The 19017-nt window shown below is 36.3% G+C and overlaps 1 protein-coding gene across 9 annotated transcripts in view; it reads left to right on the top strand.

The window, feature by feature from the left end:
• Positions 1-2274: 2274 nt before the first annotated feature.
• Positions 2275-19017, top strand: part of YTHDF3 (YTH N6-methyladenosine RNA binding protein F3) — a 33884-nt gene continuing 17141 nt past the window's right edge. For 2 of the 9 annotated variants that reach the window (XM_033126098.1, XM_033126094.1), the window contains exons 1-4: positions 2275-2630; positions 3125-3149; positions 8970-9055; positions 17282-18880. In XM_033126098.1, the coding sequence (XP_032981989.1) occupies positions 2607-2630; positions 3125-3149; positions 8970-9055; positions 17282-18880 (1734 nt within the window). In that variant the 5' untranslated portion in view covers positions 2275-2606. Of the gene's footprint in view, positions 2631-3124; positions 3150-4580; positions 4649-6515; positions 6661-8969; positions 9056-17281; positions 18881-19017 lie in introns of all 9 variants that reach the window. The other 7 variants (XM_033126097.1, XM_033126091.1, XM_033126095.1 and 4 more) reach the window with 7 other exon arrangements.

Here is a 19017-nt window from a genome sequence, read left to right as displayed (position 1 = left end):
CCATTATTTTGGACTTGATGTTATCTGCAGCTGAACCTAATTCAAACTGATCGCAGTGCAGCATTGTGCAGAGCTGTGCAGGTGGAAGTTCATTGGACAGAGGCACCAAGGTGGCTAAAGGGTAAATGGGAGCTGAAACCCAGCCTGCCCTCCCCTCCTTGGAACAGTGCTGTGCTTATCAGGAGGCTCACAGAACAGTGGCCCTGTAGAAGATGGAAATTTTGTCTAGACTCTAGGGCAGCATTTTCCAAACTATCATCTGCATGCTTATGGAGACAGTGAAGATGATTTCAGTTCCTTCCCAGATATACTTTGAAAAAGCGTTCAGTACAAAATGGGTTTGTATCTCACGGTAGTTAGCTCTCCGTTCTGTAAGTTCGACCTCAATGCTGGGAAGAACAGTAAGAAAGGAGCTTGTTCAGGGGCAGGAGTAAAATAGAACAGAACTCACCAGAACATCATGCCACTCGGCAGTGTGATATGGTGGCTCGAGTACAAGCTCTGGAGTCAAACTGCCTGTGCTCAAATCCTGGCTCTTACAGTGTGACTAGCTGTGTTATTTTGGGCATGTTTCTTTAACCTGTGTGTTAGTTTTTATAATAGCACTTAACACACAAGAATATGGTAAGGATTTAAATTAATACAGTGACTGACATAATGAACACTCAATGAATGTTAAGCTATTACCACCATTCTGGGAATTATTTAGCAAAGGAACCAGAAACTAGCCCTGTATAGCCACTGCTTGTTGAAAGCTTACTCTGTGCCAGAAACTGTACATATCTGACCTTATTCTACTCATTAGCAAACCAAGGCTTAGAAACTTTCAGTGACTTTCCCAAAGTTATACAACTAATTCTAGCCCAGCCAGAATTCAAAATCAGATTGGTTGGATTCCAAAGCCATGCTTTTTAACTTAGATAATTAAGGCTCAAAGACAATGCGTGCAAGATTTCACAAGCTTCCTTTTGTATACTATTTCCCTACTCATGTAGCAGCAAACTCTCTCAAATTGAAAAGGTCGGTATGGGAGTAGAGGATGGATAGACTGGAGAGATTAAGAGCAACAACTGAAAGTGGGGGGCAGTCTTGGGAAATGGCAAGCAAGAGTGCTCAGGCTGAGTCCCTGGGAGCTATGGCAAAACGGGAGACCTTGGGAAGCTGAGCAGACCTGAAATACACCTCTTGGTGATTTATGAAACAGTGCACTCTCAAGGTAACCTTCAGTTCTATTATTATTCAGTGCTTTAAAAATCTTGTTGCATTGTAAAACACAAAATTAGTCCTATAACTCAGCAATTTTATACTTTCTAAATTATCACTTCATTGATGGCTTTGGAAGAATTTGGTCATTGAAATTATTTCTTTATAGAGTCCACATCATGCCTGTTAAATATGGAATCTTTGCCTTTATTGCAAAGATGTTATTTCAACAAATTTCAAAATGTTGCAAATAGTCGCTTTGGTTTTGCCTATTTGGAGAAAAGTAACTTTACCCGTTTCTATTGAAATTTTAAACCTCTCTCCTTTTAGGGCTGAGAAAACGTCCTGCAACTATGCTTATCTTTCCCAAAGTAACGTTTTCAATTCATCAAAATCAACTTAACATCTGGGGAGGGGAACACAAGTCCATGAATTGAGTGGCAAAGTTTTGCTCCACAGGTTGTGGTAGAATTGTGAGTTATTCCTATCATGTTCCTGGGGTTTGGAGAAACGAATACTTGCCCGCGCACCTCCTATTTGTTTTCAAGTGTCAATGCCCAGAGCTCCAACCCCAGCCACTTTCGCTGCACGTGCTGGCTCGTGCGGACCGCCTAGCAAGTCTGTCCAGAGGGCGGCTGACTCACCCAGCCGCCCACATGGCTTTGGATGCTCTCGGGAGGCTCCAGTGGAGGAAAGGCCACCGCTGCTCGCTCATCCCGTGAAGGCGCCACTGCGGCATCGGCGTTCCACCAGGAGGGTGCAGCCGGCCCGGCTCTACTACAATCCCCAGCCGACTCCGCCTCCCGCCGAGGCCCCATTTCCTGCCCAGAATGCCCGGGAATCTGGCTCTGGGCCGGCTTCCCGCTAACGCCTCCCGATGCCCGCCCTGCTGCCTCGGAGCCGGTCAGAAGGTAGCCACCCAAGGGACCCTAAAAGTTGGCTATCGCAGCCACACGGGCGGGCTTGTCTCCTCGGCGCATGCGCTCGGTGGGCAGCCGCGCGGCTCCCATTTCCGGTGACGTGGCGTGCGGGGGCGGAGCCAAGGTCTGTGGCGGGAGGGTGGGGGAGGAAGAGCGAGGTGAGCGCGGACGTCAGAGTGGAGAGCGGAAGGTCAGGAAGGCTCGGACCGGAAGTGAGACTAGGGAGTCTGTCCGCCATTGTGGACCCGAGAAGCGGAGAGCGAGAGGGGAAGAGGAGCGTGCAGGCGGAAGAGACGGGCCCCTTCCATCGACTCCCCAGCGCGAGGCCCTCTTTCTGGCTTCTCAGCGAGCAGCAGCGGCGGCGGCAGCTGGAACAGTCAACTCGGCCGAGGGCGGCAGCCAACTGCTGTGAGTGCTCGGGGAGAGGCCCAGGCGGCAGCGGCGGCGGCGGCAGCAGCAGCAGCTCTCGGGTTGCGGTGAAGAATGTCAGCCACTAGCGTGGATCAGGTGAGGGAGCCGAGGCCTCAGGCTCGGCCCAGGCCCGAGCCCCGGAGCTCCACCCTCGTGTGGGGCTTCAGCTCCTCCCCGTCGCCGCCGCTGCAGGCCCTATAACGGTGCGCCGGGCGCTAGTTGCTGCGGTGCTGCCGCCCGGCCTGGGGCGTGCGCCCTGGCCTCGGGAATCTGCGGCCGTGGCGGGAGGCCGCGGGGCCGCGGTGGGCGGGGGCAGGACTGCTCTTCAGGGCCTTAGGCCGCTTCCTGAGGGCGGCCGACTTGGGGCTGAGCCCAGGCGAGCTCGGGCGATGGACCCCGAGTGTAGGGTAGGAGGTTTAAAGACGGGGGCTAGTTGGGAAATTGGAGGCTACGGAGGATATGGTGGCTTTTAACTCCTACGCGGATTGTTTAAAAATAACTGGTCTTTGATAACGCCTTTGATTATTAACACACTTTCCTTCTTTTCTCTTTTTCCTTCTCATTACGACACCTTCCGTCTTGCTACCCAGAGACCTAAAGGGCAAGGAAATAAAGGTGGGTTTGGATATTTTTATCTTATTCCCCAATGTTGGTTTCAGTGTTACTTTTTATGTATTAGGGGCTTTTTGTTTGTTTTTGCTCTTTTTTTTTGTTTTGTTTTGTTTTTTTTTTTTTTAAATGTAGGATTGGAGAAACATTCATCACAGCTAAGACAGCCAAATAAACGTTATCCAAAACTTCGGAAGTTCCTTGCTTTGAAGCCACTTTTATAGAAATCAAAATGGCACAAGAAACAGTTTTCTTAGTTGTATTTCAGTTCAGGAAATATTATGACTGTGATGCCATTTCTTTACTTTTGTAATTTATTTGTATTATGTAACTTCTGCCACAAAAATTAATATGTTAATGTGTGTATATATATATAGGTAAGTGGATATTCTGTTTTACATGTCTGGGTTACACTGGAACATGCAACCATATGGTATTCCATGTTACATTAGTGAAAATTCTTGTTACTCACTGATTCTATTGAAGTGAGTTGCATGAGGCAGTAACACTTTAGAGACCAGTACTGAACAGGCAGGTCATCTTGCTGTGCAGTCCTTATTTCAGGGTGAGACTTAGTTTGGTATTTTAGAAAGGGCTGAAGGGAATAATTTGTGAGGTTCCTTCCAGGATTATGTGATTTACTAGTTAGTTTTTTTTAAAAAAAAAAAAAGCACTACTGAAAGTAAAGCATTCTTAAAAATAAGTGTATTTTGTATTTATTGATATGGAATAATATCGTCAGTCAGCTGACTAAAACATTATGGCGTTGATCATGTGATATGAGTAAGTATAGAACAATAACTGCTTTCTTGGGACAGTGCCAATTAAATAACATTACAGGGAATTATATATTTATAACAGTTTTGTAATAGGGGTTGAAATTAGACTCAATAGAATTGTGCTTCCTGGGGTTTTTTTTTGTTTTATTTCAGTCTCAAAATATGACCTAGAAAATAAGATCACTAGATTTTTAGATGTAATTGAATTTATTTGTGCTCTTTATAGTCTTCAGGTTTTATTTGCTATAGCAAATTTGAAAGGAATAGGTCCTATATACACAGCTTAGTTAATTTTCTTTGAGTTGTATAATTAATTTGAGAATTTATACCTACCAGGTATATGGTACTGTATTAGGTAACAAATTTATTGCTTTGTTTTGATTAAAGATGTATTTTCTTGGAGTATAAACACTTAGAAATTTTAATTTCTAGAATTTAATTTTTAGTTAAGATTTTAATTTTAGAATTGTTTTCTATGAGCATAAACCTCAGAATTTGATACTCTTGATTTACTTTGAGTTTTTAAAAACGTATTTGTAAATTTAAAAAGAATGATCTATTTAATTTTTTGCTAGTCTTCCCATTAGGAAGTGTATAGACTTGGAGATAACATGAAATTTGTGATCATTATTGCCTAGCATAAATTATTTTATCCTAGATCTGTGGGGAGGTGGCACTTTGCAAGGCTATTTGAAATGCTAAGTGTTTTGTGTTACCTGCTTCGAGGTAAGTATGCAAGTTCTATGAAGTACTTGTTTGATGAAACAAAATAGAGCATCTATTTCTTAAGACATTAAGTTTGATTTATGACATAGTCACTTCACTTAGGTATGTCCTAGTGACATGTTTGATAATATAGATACAAATGATCTACAAACAATATTGCATATTGACCATAAATAAATATCTTTTGGTTATTAAAATTGTTTCAATCCATCAGTATCACCTTTGTTAGATGTATTTAGACACATACAAAATATTTATTTGGATAGTTCTTTATTCCAAGAAGTTTATTGTTCAGTTCATAATTTCATGTATGGATTGAATGATGGACTGGGATTCCTAGGAGATCTGTGTTCTAATACTGCTTGTGGCTACTGAATTGCCAAGTGAGCTTGACACATTGTACCTTTTGGTCAAAATTCCTTCTCTATCTATAAAAGTAGTAATTCTAGTCATAAGTCCTATTGTATGTTATGAGGATTGTTGTAATTATAACAGTCCACTGCTCTAGAAGCCATGATATTGGCTAGGTTTCTTTTCACCTTTCTCACCTCATCTATTTTTAAGGTACAGGAAGACTATTATTGCCTAAGACATGGCAGTAGGGGAAAACTCTACTGGCCTAAAAGTATTGGTAATCATTTAAGATGCTTTAAAATAGTAGATAACTACACGTGCACAATACACATATACATTACTTATATTTTTATGCCTCTGCAGGGAGAATTACAAGGCGAAGGCAGCACCTCCAGTGAACTGATACAAGTAGCTGTGTGTGTGTGTTTGAGAAAAACTGCATTAGCTGACTTGGTTTTCAAGCTAGTGAAATTGTTCTACAGTTACTCTGTTTACTTTTGTGAAGCAGAAAGCAAAGTTATTTTTCTTGAACTACAGCCTCAGTATTCTTAAGAACATGATTATTAAACTTGAATTCAGAACTTACCAAACTTATTGAAACTACATGTCCCTGAGTTGTCCGAGTTTTGAAAGTAGGATCCTTTTCAGTTTATATGATTTCAAAGATGCTGTATTTCTTTTCTAAGTTATCTTTAGTTGATAGCATTAGCTTTACACCTGGCTTTAGTGTCTTTGATTTTCTGCTAAGTGTTTTTCTGTCTGTCCTTAATGACATAAATGCACTAAAGGAACTAAAATTTAAAAGAAATTCTATATCAATATCTTAGTAAGGCAAAAAAATTGCTTTTGTAGTATAAATAATAATTTTAGGTTTACTTATTTATATGTTTGAATTCGTTTTAATTAATCGATTGTTCCTATGTTGAGTTTTAGCATTCTTTTTATTATCCTTGGCTGAGGTAGTAATGAAAGATAGTAAAAATTTAAGGATAATTATTTGCATGTTGGTCCTTAATTTAAAACTGACTTTATGTCACTTTTGTTTGTTTAGAAGAGTTTTTGCTTGCTGGAATAAAAGTGTACTGTTCCTTTTCCTGCAGGCACCACAGAGAACTAAGTGTCAGATCCCATACTCCCAGTAGCCTCAGGCCTTGCTACCTGCCTGCTTCCTCCTACCTCTTAAATTTATAAATAGGCAAATACATGGAAAGGAATTTATCTTTTTGCTCCTTCCCTCTCCCTTTCTCTCCCAACATAAGAGACACTTTTATTGTTTGGTACAACTGCAATTTAAAAGAATTACATTTGGCTATCTTTTAGTGTTTCAGAAAAGTAGTTGAAAATGCCTTGTATTTTGGCGATATTCTTTTGTAACCCCTCTCCCATCCCCCATCCCCGGAAATGATTGCAAAGCACTTACTTAACTGTCATTTTAGGCTTCATTTTATTATTAATCCTTAAAACAGTCCTATAAGGAGATAGAGGGTATATGGTATTGTCGCTGTTTTTGTAGGTGGGAAAACATGATGCACAGATCTGTTGACTTTCCTAACTTGATGTAGTCAGACCAGAGCAAAGAATCACCTGGCTCCTAAGGCCCATGTTCTATCTTGATTTGACTCTGCTTCATAGAGCAGAGGAAACAGGCGAAGAATCATGTAAGTCATCTGTTCTTTTTTCCCTGAAGAACTTGTACAGACTATGGAACTGGCTTGGATTTCATTACTATTTTATGGCTTTCAGTCTCCAGGATACTAGAGTGTCATCAAGGAATGTTCAAAAACTAAAGTCTTTAAGACAGTTGAATTTCTTAAAGAAATGTATGTTTCTGAAACTCAAAGGCTAGGTTATTCACATTCTAATTTAATGCAAATTGCTTGTCAGTATGCACAAAATACTTTTAATTAAGCATTTTTTTCCTTAGATTGACATACTACTTGAGTAATCTTTTAAGACTTCAGTTATAAATGACTGTAGAATATTAGTGTGTGTGAATGTTTTGTTCTTAGTCTCAGCTTCTTAGAAAAAGAAAGAACAGAGGAGGAAATAAAGTAAGAGCAGTGTAATACATATTTAGATAAATTTTTAAGTGGGCACTTTTTACTGTACTAGTATGGATTAAATTTCTGAGAATCTAACGAATATAAGAAATAGATCATTGTGATTTTGCAATGGGTAGCTGTTTCAAAGATGTGCCAATATGTACTAGTGTAATAGCCCAATGGTGTGGTGAGGAATTATTTTTGAAGAGGTAACAGACCATTCATAACTAGCTTTGATAACACCAGTGGTAAAGGAGAATGGGTATTTAGAATCTCTTGTGCTGATACGATTAGCCCACCAGAAATAAATAACCTAAGGTACCCACCTCTTTATTTTCATTTCTGGTAGCTGTTAACATGTTTAAATTCTGGGGAGCACTTCTGGCTCAACCACAGTTATGATGCAATCCTTTTTATATAGAGTTAAAACACCTCAGGGAGCCAGGATCAAGTTGACCTTCAGGTTGCTTTTGTAGTCTTTAAAGAGCAATGTAGATCATAAGAGGTTGACTTTGAAGAAGTCACAGAATAGTATCATTTCTGAGGATCATTGCTACTCGGTGGGAAGCAAAAACCTAAGGGATTTCACTTGTCTTTGCCCCCATGCTATTGTCAACTCATTACTACATTGTAGGTGAGTGATCTAAACTCAAATTAGGGAAAATAAAAATGATTTGTGATTATAAAACTTAAATCCATTGCCCCCAACCTTAACTTACAATACTTTGAGACACTAATAAATCTTCAGATTATGAGGTTTTTTTGTTTCTAAGAGATGACTCAACATCCATCAGAAAGGTTCAACTTTTTTAATCTCACATGTTTCAAAAGTAGTATGGAATAATATATTTACATAGACTCACCAGCACATCAAGTTTTAGCTTTGTAAATAAAAAAAAACGGGTCATAAAGTAATTTTTAGTCCTATTTGGATCTTGCAGTATTTTATGTAATAACATCCAAGATTACTGCATACTGTCTGAATACTCAGATGAGGTGAGGTACATAGGTACTGTTAAAAACCTCCTTGAACAGAGAAGTAGTCAGAATTAGAGGCTAAGTCACTAACTAGAGGTCACCCAGCTTCTCGGTGTTGGGCTTAGGATTCAAACCCAGGACCTTTTTACCTCAAGTCTGCTCAAAAATACTCTGAGACAGTGTCAAGAGAATAACAACTTTACAGAGCATTTATGGAAATAGTCTCTGAACAGATATGGCATTATAAATTATTCTGACTGGTTTTGTTGTGTGTTGCAAAAGTAATCATGATTATCCAGTTGTCTTGCGTGTCTGAATTTTATTTGTACTTTCATGTGAAAGTCTTCATAATTTTTTGGTTAAAATTAAGGCCCTCTTTATTTAGATTTTTTTCGTGATTATATTTATTCATTGTGATATTGCTTCAAAAGAATTTGTCACTTTCTTTAACTGGAGACATTTAAGATACTGTAACTTTAGTTACAAAAAAAGGTATATTTAAAAAAAGGTATATTTACCTTTATTAGACTAAGTAATAGATTTAACAAAGTTAGAGGACATTCCGAAATCTGTCTACAATATTATTTGAAGTGGTATTTTAGCTTCAAATATAGCAGCGAACCTTCTAACGTTTTAATTTAACTGTTTGCTTACTACAGTGTGAAATTGGGATATTTACTTTGTTTTTGGTAATGGCAAGTGTATGTGTAGTTTATATTTCTCTAATCTCGGGCTTATCGTATTATACAAGATTTGTAAGTCTTTGGTGGCACATAAAAGTTTGTATCTAAAATTAAAGTTAATCCTTAAGAGAGTTTTTAAATGAAAAGAACAAAGAACTCAGGATAACTTTTATGAATTGGTTTGAAAAATACTGAATATGTTAGGTTATTCTGTGAGTTTCATAAAGACAATTACATGACATCTAATAAAAGTATATTTTTTAGTTTCAGTACAAAACGGTTCGATTCATCAAAAAGATGCTGTAAATGATGATGATTTTGAGCCATACTTAAGCAGCCAGACAAATCAGGTAAGTCTGGATGGTCCTATATTTAGGAAATTAAACTTAAATTAGTATTAATTGATTTTTCAAATGCATGTTTTGTTGAATGAGACTAACCATTAACAGGAGTTAATCTAGTGTGCCTGCATAATAGTGAATAGCAGTTAGGGATTTATGGCACAGGAGAATTCTTTAAAACTTACAGACAGTTGAAACTAGATTATGAAATAAAAAGATTTGAAGATGAACATTATTTGTATATATACAAATTAGTTAGTTTTTCTTGAATGTTGAAAGAATTTAATCTTTTAATGTCACTGTCATGTCTTCATAGCCAAAGCAAATTACAAGGTTTAATTAGCTAGAAATTTGGGGGAGAGTACTTTGTGCCTGAAATTTTGGGTTAAATGTAGTGTTTTTTATATAAGGTATTCCCATTTGAATTTCACTGATAAAGTTTTAATATAACCTGGTAAAGTAGGGAATAGATAAAATAAAGAGCATAATAAAGATTGTAAACACTTGCGTCTATATTGTAGGCATGGAGCATTCCATGAAATCAAATAATTGGCTTTTGAGTTTGTTTTGTGTTTGGATTTTTCACAAATCTTGTGAATTTATATGCAGGAATAATTTCAGTTAAAACATTGAGAAATAAAGGGGTATTCTTTGGTACCATTGCTGCATCCATTTCTGTTTGTTAATAAAAATGTAGCTACTAGAAATAAATTTTAAAAAATAGACTTATTTTTAAGCAGTTTCTTTAGGGAGAACATTCTGGAATGAAACTGCTTTTGTTTTGCTCAAATAAGATATATGAAAAAAATGTAGCTTGAAATTTTAACCTCTAGTTTTTTAAAACTATAAAAGAACAAATAAGGAACCAAATGTTACTACAGAACTTTACAGGTGTAGAGCAAATGTGAACAAAAAGTAGTTCCCAGTTTGTGTGATTTAGAATTATTTTTAGGACTGTAGGGAGCCATGATTATGTTCAACCTGATCTGTCTCTTGATTATTTCTCCTTAACCACCCTCTTCTATCTGTTGATCTACATTCTGAATATATGTTAGGAGGGAATAAATAAATGAGAAAGAAGAAAAACAGGTGATAAAATCTGGGCAAGTTTGGCTACTCTTAAATTTTTTTGTATATTTATTATATAAATCATATTTATATAATGTACTTTATGATCTCAATAAGAAATTTGCTTTCCAACTAAAGGTTGTGAGAGAATATATCATTGGAAAATAGGGGAAGATCATTTGTTGTGAAATGTAGTGCAAGTTTCAAAAGAAACATTATTCTATTTGTGCCCATTTAGTAACCTCAATTGGTATCCCTTATAGCAAGCAGGGTTTTCCAGTTACTTTGAGAAATTCTTATATAGGTGTAGTAGGTATTCTCTCTAAAAGGTCTTTATGATCAGATAAGTTGGGGAAGTTTATTTGGTCTAAACAATTGAATTGTTTTTTTGCTACTTGGTTTCATAGTTTATTAAAGTGCAAAATGAATTTTCTAAGACAAGGATGTAGTATGCAGATCCTTTGACTTGTTCAAACTCTGTTTTCAAGGAATTGTAGTGGATTGTAAATGTTTGAGCTTTGCTACTATAAGAATCCTCATTTTACTTGGTAACAGATATTTTGTAATTCATTTGTCACAGGGGCTTAGAAGATTGGTAATTTGGCATTCCACAGAGGTGCTTCAGGTCTGCCTAGGGGAAACTGGGGGAGGGCACCCTGGATCCCACCCATGCGGCAACCAGAGCTGTGCTCTGCTTTTTATCTGTTATATTATATATTTGGGATTTTGCATAAGATTTCACTTGTAGTACAACTTGAAAAGTGTTAGAAAATTAGTTTTTAAGAGTATTAAGGCATTTACTTTAGTAAACCCAATTTTTAAATTGTGTTGTGAAAGCTTCTTTATGTTTGCAAAAACATCTATAAAAGATTTGTTTAAATATGTTTAAATGGAAGGTCTTATGCTTTATATTAGTTAAATCATTTTAACTCATGATATTTGAATCTATATATTCATGTGCATTTACAGAGGTTTTAAAGTTTGATACTTGTAAGGCTGTATTTTACTTCCCTTTCCTTGCAGTACTAATGAATAGGTTTTCAGCAATTAATCTTTCTGTAATACTACTAAAAATAATTATCTGTAGTCAAGGTACATATTTACCTTTTAAAGAGCAGTAGACCTATAAAATATTGAAAACTGGGTATAATAGAGAGAAAAAATGGAAATTATCTGAAATTTGAAAGTAAGTTGTACAAGAATTCAACTTACTCATAATTACCTAGCTGAAATAGAAAAAAAAAATTAATTGACCTTTTAAAGTGAAAACTGGACTTACTGGTGAAATGTCTCAAGTAATTATTTGCATATTTAAAGTTCGGCGGCTACTCATAGGTCATTGTATTGACCTAGCTGAAATAATTGTTTAATTTTTAAAAATTTCAATTATGTACACAATATGACTTTAAATCCTGTCATCTGATTTTAATATTATAAATAATAGAAATGAGTCTTGTCTTGAAAGGTGTCTAATGTTTTTGCTTAATTTAAATTGTTTTGTATGTTTTGGTCCAATTCACATCAAACCCGGGCGTATTTTAAAACAGGTTGTTGCCTTTACTTCTGTACTAGCATATTTCTCATTTTCTAGTGCTCACTTTCTTAGGGAATAATTTTTATAGTAATTTTAAAAGTAAATATCTGTCCTTTGGTCTTAAAATTAGTTCTTTATAGTTCCTCAGAATTCTCGGATGATTAAGTTGATCAGAAAATTCAGGTTTGATTGGTACTATTAAAGATGCCATATAAATTTGAAGAATAAATTGGAAAAATAAAGTTTGAGTTTGTCTGCTTGTATATATAGGGGAATAAATTCCTAGAAATGTTTATCAAGGAAGAGGTATAGACAACAAAGAAAGTAAAATAATACGAATTTTGTTATTTTTCTGTCTGTGCTCTTAGTTAAGATTTTCATTATCTCTGCCTGCTTGGAATGATTTCCTAAGTGGTAATTCTACATTCCTACTCAGTCTTCTTAAAGTCCAAGTCTGATTATGTCATTGTCATGTTAAAGAATTAACACAGCTTCACAACACTTTCTTCCCTATCTCATTTTTGGTCAACTTGCTCCTTCTAACTTACTCAGGGAAATAGGACTTATCACTGTTTTCTGAAAATAGAATTTTCTTTCATGATCTCAGTAAGTATGATTTACATACATACGGAGTCATATGTCTATCACTTCATGAAGTCTTTTCTGAGTCCCCCAGTTACTTGCACCCTTCTCTTTTTATTAGAGTGTTTTGCTTTGTTTGTACTTCCATTACAATACCTATCAAATTACAGCATAAATATATTTTATTTTCCCCACTAGACCTGTGAAGTCCTCCAGGTTCTTCATCTTTTTGTCTCCAGTGACGGGCACTTTAGTCTGGCACATAGAAGGCATTTATTAAGTATTTATTGAATAAGAAGATATAAAAGATACAGATTATCTTCTAGAATTAGGGAATGAATAACTCGTTATGATTGATAAAATATTCAGGTTAATTGAGTAGAACGTGTAATACATTTTTCTTATGACATTCTTATGTCAAAGTATGCCTGAGTTATATGCGCATAGATTAGATGTGCATAAATTATACTTTCTGAAAAGTACAATAATATTTTTGAAATAATAGAGGAAAGTGCAAATAAGCATTAAAAGTATATATTAAACTTCACTTTTTTGTTTTTAATTCAGAAGTGAGTTCTGGATTTTGAAGTAGAACCTCAGTTTCTTAATGGAAAACAGTTTTGTTTTACTCTGCAGAAATACTATTATTGGTGAATAATACCTCAGTCTTTTATTGAACTTCTAAGACATTGCACAGTATTCTTTCTTGGATGTTTGTATATTTATGAAGTAAAAATAGATATTAAGTTACTATAATTGAAAGGCTGCCAGAGTTGAGTTGTATTAAAATGTCCTTGGGTCAGAACAGTGATCATGAACTTTTTCTTACTGTTCAAGTTTTCTTTGAGACAATAGAAAAACAATTGACCTATACCACAAGCCTAAGGGATAATAATTATAAATGATTTTGAAATTCTAAGGAAGAACTGTCATTCTTCTGTATTTTAGTTTTCACATTAAAAAAAACTGAAGGTAAAAGCTTAACTCGTGTATTTCCATATAGCACTTTGCAATTAACAAAGATTTTTTAAAATCTTTACAATTGAATAGAGTAGTAGGTTTTATCCCCATTTGAACAACGAAGAAACAGGGTTAGAGAAATGAAATGATCTGAGGAGATCACTGACGTAGAAAGTGGAAGAGTACAGAATTGAGCTCATATCCTTTCCTCCTACATTACCATGACTTTATACTCTTAAGCTCTGAACTGGCTTTGAAATTATACGATGTGCTTGATCATTAATTTAAATTTTAAAGAGGCAAATTACCCTGTATTAATATAACTATTATTGGTTGAATACTTAATGTGTCCTAGGCACATTAAGTGTCTTTATTGCCTTTTAATAGATGAGAAAACAGTTCAGTTGTAACGTGGCTACTTGCACGTATCTGTTAAGTACTTGGGCTGAGATTTGAATTTACTCATACATGGCTCATGGGTTTACTTCAACCTTATATTAAATGGCCTCTTCAGGTTGTGTTTCTAAGTTTATGCTCTGGGTAAAGGGTCTGTGCATCTGTTCTCACAAGTAAGTTTATTATATCTATTGATTATTATATCCTTTTATATGTAAAATAATTTTTTTCCCTTCCAGTTGGTGTTTTGAATATGAGGGACATACCAAAATTTCATATCACTTTGGTTAAAGGTCATATATCTTTAAATAACAGTAAAATTTCACTTACTGATTTCCAAATTATGAATAAACTGTTTTAAAGTGATTACATAAACTTGAAATCGATTATGTCTCATTATAACTAGGTTTGAAGTAAAAAGTGGAAGTAAGTTTTGAGTTGTTAATTTTCCATCATCAGTAAGTGGAAATTTTGTTCCTCTTCACTACCAAGGTGCATTTCTCTAATTGATATGCAACAGGTAGCAATTGAAAATTTATGTTAAATTTAGCAAAACGTTTAAAAATATTTCCAGTGTAATCAAAGCTCTACTGATTCAAAATGTGTTGACCATATCTTTTTTTTTAAACGTTGAAGAGTTTCCTATAACTTTGTTCTTACTAGAACCCAGACCGAAGCCTTGCCTTTTTGAAAGGCGACTGCCTAAGTTATTTTCATAGAGCTAAGGAAAAAACATCTCATTCAGCTAAAACTACTGAAAGAATTGGGAAATAAATGGTTAGCGTTGTTTGATAAACTGGAAAAAGCAGGCCATTTATCCAATATACTGAAGGATTCTAGGTGGTAGTAGTAACACTGGACAGCTCTGTAGTCAGATAGGGACAGTAACACATCCCTGTTTATAAGCCTGAACTGTCTGTTTGATAGGCCTTTGTGATTAGTGGAGCACATTTTAAAGTAGTTTAAACTAAATATTTTGGTAAAATTCACTAATTTAGGGGTGAAGTAGTAAAAGTCATAATTTTTAAAAATAATTGAAATGTACCTAATCAAAGCCTTCACACTCAAAAGGGGTTGGGCCTTTTCCTGCCCCAGAGGTGACAGAATTGGCAAAAATTTGTTCCCCATTAATCTTATAGGTTGGGGCTTTCTTTTTTTAGGAATCAGTAGAGATTAAATAAATCAATTCAAACAGGATCGATAAACTGTGGCCCAGTGACCAAATCCATTCCATACCCTGTTTTCTTTGAGAAAAACCCTTGAGTTGGCAGCCGTTTAAAGGGTGCTTTAAAAAAAAAAAAAAAAATGATGTACATGTGACTGTGACCAGAGACTGTATTTGGTTTGCAAAGCTTAAAATATTTGCTCATTGGCCCTTTAGTTTGTTGACCCCTGAATTACACTACGGGTATAGATAAATTAGGAAGTTGGTGTGTAACTGTTGTGCAAAATTCTGCATTTCTGATGCTGAGAAAAGAATATCCAAAATAAGTTTTGAGTGTAACTTTGCAAACATTTTATTAGGAAGAATGAACTTAAACTTTCTACCTGGTCTACTTTTCCACTCCTACATCCAGATGAGGACTCACTGAGTCCCTATGTCAGTGCCAACATTCTAAGTTAAAACTGTGAAACTGATTACGTCCACATTTAGCCCAGCTCTGCTACTCTTTCTTCTCCCATGTGGAATTTTTTTACTTCCCTGTGTTATGTGTCTTTTGAACTGTAGGTTTTCTTTTAGAATGAGTATCTTCTATCAGTGTTTTCCACAATTTAGGCATTTTGTAAGTGCTTAATTAGATAATAAAGTATTAAAAGGATAACTTTAGTGACTTTAAGCTTTAAAAGAAATTTAAAAATCTTTTAATCTATTATATATGTTCATTTATACTAGCTGAGTTTCTGTTCATTTTTATTAAGCGTTTTAGAGTTTTTTATATCACAGTGACTTCCTTGTCAGTATGAAGCACCAGGAGTACTTTTATTTTTGGCAAATAATTTAGTGATTGAATTGTGTGTGTGTGTGTGTGTGTGTGTGTGTGTGCGTGTGTGTGTGTGTGTGTATCCATGGCTAGTAAAGTTTATTCATTAATTTCTTCAAGAATTTTTTTCTTTGAAAACCATTGTTGGTGATTTTGAGTTTCCCTCAGGCTCCTCTTATATTTGTATTTCAGTATAGCAGTCAGTAAGTGTTTCTACTGTCGGTCTCTAATGGTGTCACTGCTACGGTGATTTCAGAGATGCTCTTCATTTCCTTTATACTAATGTGAGCATCATTTGAATATATTTTCAAATATAGTTAATAATTATTCAGTGTGGTTCAAGACTATTCAACTAAATTAGTAAATGGTAACACATGTATTTCTAGTTTTGAATACAGTAAAATGTACTTAATATCAAGTGTATTTAGTCATTTTTTTTTCTTTTAATAGTACTAAGTGACAGAATTGTTTTTGTTTTTTAGTCCAAACTTGACTGGAAATAAACCTATGTTATAATTATTATTGAAATGCAACCTTTATTTGATCCTAAGTTATTCTTATTTTAGTTATATCAGAATCATTTCAAAGACAAAAATAATTAGCTTTCTCATAGACAGTGGACAGTTGTAACAGTTGCAAGGTGTGTCACAAGAAAGTTCGTAGTAATAATAAAGTGTCTCTGTTTTCGATGATTGTTGGCCTTTAAAAAACTAAAATGCATTCCAGGTAGTACCTGTGATGTTTTTGTCACAAATTTATATTAGAATACTGTCTTGAGTGGGAAGGCAGTGGCAGAATAGTCCCAAGAGAGTAACAGAGGGAAAAAAAGGGGTAAACACTTTGCTCTGGGTAGCTTAGAATATCTGTATAAATTAAATGATTATTCAGCCTTCAAAATGGTGTTGACCTTTGCAAGGGGAGTACTAGTTGCCCTAACTGGATATTAGCTTAATTTTGTCCCCTTGCTTATTCTACAAATTCTAAAGCTGTATCCAAGGCTTTAAAAAAAATCACACCTAAATCAAAGAGTGAAACTTGATTATCAGACATGTTTTTGGCATAAGTAACCAATTTTCCAAAGAAATCCTTAAACTATTTTAGTGTTTTCTTTTTCAAAATGAGCAAGCAAAACAAAACAGATTTGGAGAATGCTATAGGTATGATCTTGAATCTTTTTCCTTCTCAGAGTTTGAGCTTTTCTCTATTTTGTCTTAATAAAAGTACACAATTTAAATGCTGAACTGGATTCCATAACATAGATATACTATAATTTAATTTCTCTATTATTAGTATAGTCTCCAGATTTGTATAATTTTTACATAAAAATTTTCATCTACATCAATTGCTTAAAGTAATGTTGGCTGTAAATGATCAGTTTGTGTCTTCAAAATTTATAAATCAACCTTTTGTAGGAAGTGCAGTATTTTTAAATTGTGCTAGAGGGCCAGGCTCTTTAAACAAAAATAATCCCCATCTTCTTTCCCCCCCACCAAAAAAATAAAAACCCTGTAATTTTATAAACAATATTTTAAGTTAAAAATATCAGCAAATTTTTCTCTTGATAAAATTGGATTTGAAATTTTAATTTTATTTATTTGGAACAGGTGGATGTATTTTTCATTTATTTAAAACTCTTTAATCTTTCAGATGTCTTTTTTCCCCCTTACTCTTCAGAAGACATTTCGCTCCTGATTATGATCTTTTGTTTTCCAGAGTAACAGCTATCCACCAATGTCAGATCCATACATGCCTAGTTACTATGCTCCATCCATTGGATTTCCATATTCTCTTGGGGAAGCAGCATGGTCCACGGCTGGAGACCAACCTATGCCATATCTGACAACCTATGGACAAATGAGTAATGGCGAACATCACTATATACCAGATGGTGTATTTGGTCAGCCTGGGGCATTAGGAAATACCCCTCCATTTCTTGGTCAGCATGGATTTAACTTTTTTCCTGGTAATGCTGATTTCTCTACATGGGGGACAAGTGGATCTCAGGGACAATCAACACAAAGTTCTGCTTATAGTAGCAGTTACGGCTATCCACCCAGTTCTCTTGGGAGAGCTATCACTGACGGACAGGCTGGATTTGGCAGTGACACTTTGAGTAAGGTGCCTGGCATTAGCAGTATTGAGCAAGGCATGACTGGACTGAAAATTGGTGGTGACCTGACGGCCGCAGTGACAAAAACTGTAGGAACAGCCTTGAGCAGCAGTGGTATGACGAGCATTGCGACCAACAGTGTGCCCCCCGTTAGCAGTGCAGCACCTAAACCAACCTCCTGGGCGGCCATTGCCAGGAAGCCTGCCAAACCTCAACCGAAACTGAAACCCAAGGGCAATGTGGGAATTGGGGGTTCGGCTGTGCCACCCCCGCCCATAAAACACAACATGAATATTGGAACTTGGGATGAAAAGGGGTCCGTGGTAAAGGCTCCACCAACCCAACCAGTTCTGCCTCCTCAAACTATAATCCAGCAGCCTCAGCCATTAATTCAACCACCACCATTGGTGCAAAGCCAACTGCCTCAACAGCAGCCTCAGCCGCCACAACCACAGCAGCAACAAGGACCTCAGCCCCAGGCCCAGCCTCACCAAGTGCAGCCCCAACAGCAGCAGCTGCAGAACCGCTGGGTGGCTCCTCGGAACAGGGGAGCCGGCTTCAACCAGAACAATGGAGCGGGCGGTGAAAACTTTGGTTTAGGTGTTGTTCCTGTCAGTGCTTCACCTTCTAGTGTAGAAGTGCATCCAGTGCTGGAAAAGCTAAAGGCCATAAACAACTACAATCCCAAAGACTTTGACTGGAACCTGAAGAATGGACGTGTGTTTATAATTAAAAGCTACTCTGAGGATGACATTCACCGTTCCATTAAGTACTCTATCTGGTGTAGTACTGAGCATGGGAACAAGCGTTTGGATGCAGCTTACCGTTCCCTGAATGGGAAAGGCCCACTCTATTTACTCTTCAGTGTGAATGGCAGTGGACATTTTTGTGGAGTGGCTGAAATGAAGTCTGTTGTGGACTATAATGCATATGCTGGTGTCTGGTCTCAGGATAAGTGGAAGGGCAAATTTGAAGTTAAATGGATCTTTGTCAAAGATGTTCCCAATAACCAATTACGGCATATTCGCTTAGAAAATAATGACAACAAACCAGTTACCAATTCAAGGGACACTCAAGAGGTACCCCTAGAAAAAGCTAAGCAAGTGCTTAAAATAATTGCTACTTTCAAGCATACCACCTCAATCTTTGATGACTTTGCACATTATGAAAAGCGTCAAGAAGAGGAGGAAGCCATGCGTAGGGTAAGAGTACAGTACTTTTTGGTGTAGGATCTTTTTATTGGGGTGGTATACATGGGAGGGTATTTAACGCCTTTTCGTATTACATTCTGAACTTAAGAACAATACTTTGAAGGAAACCAACCACTTCGCTTAAGAAA

This window comes from Rhinolophus ferrumequinum, chromosome 14, assembly GCF_004115265.2.
Source record: "Rhinolophus ferrumequinum isolate MPI-CBG mRhiFer1 chromosome 14, mRhiFer1_v1.p, whole genome shotgun sequence".
Classification (NCBI taxonomy): Eukaryota; Metazoa; Chordata; class Mammalia; order Chiroptera; family Rhinolophidae; genus Rhinolophus; species Rhinolophus ferrumequinum.
This window is presented reverse-complemented; position numbering and strand designations above follow the sequence as displayed.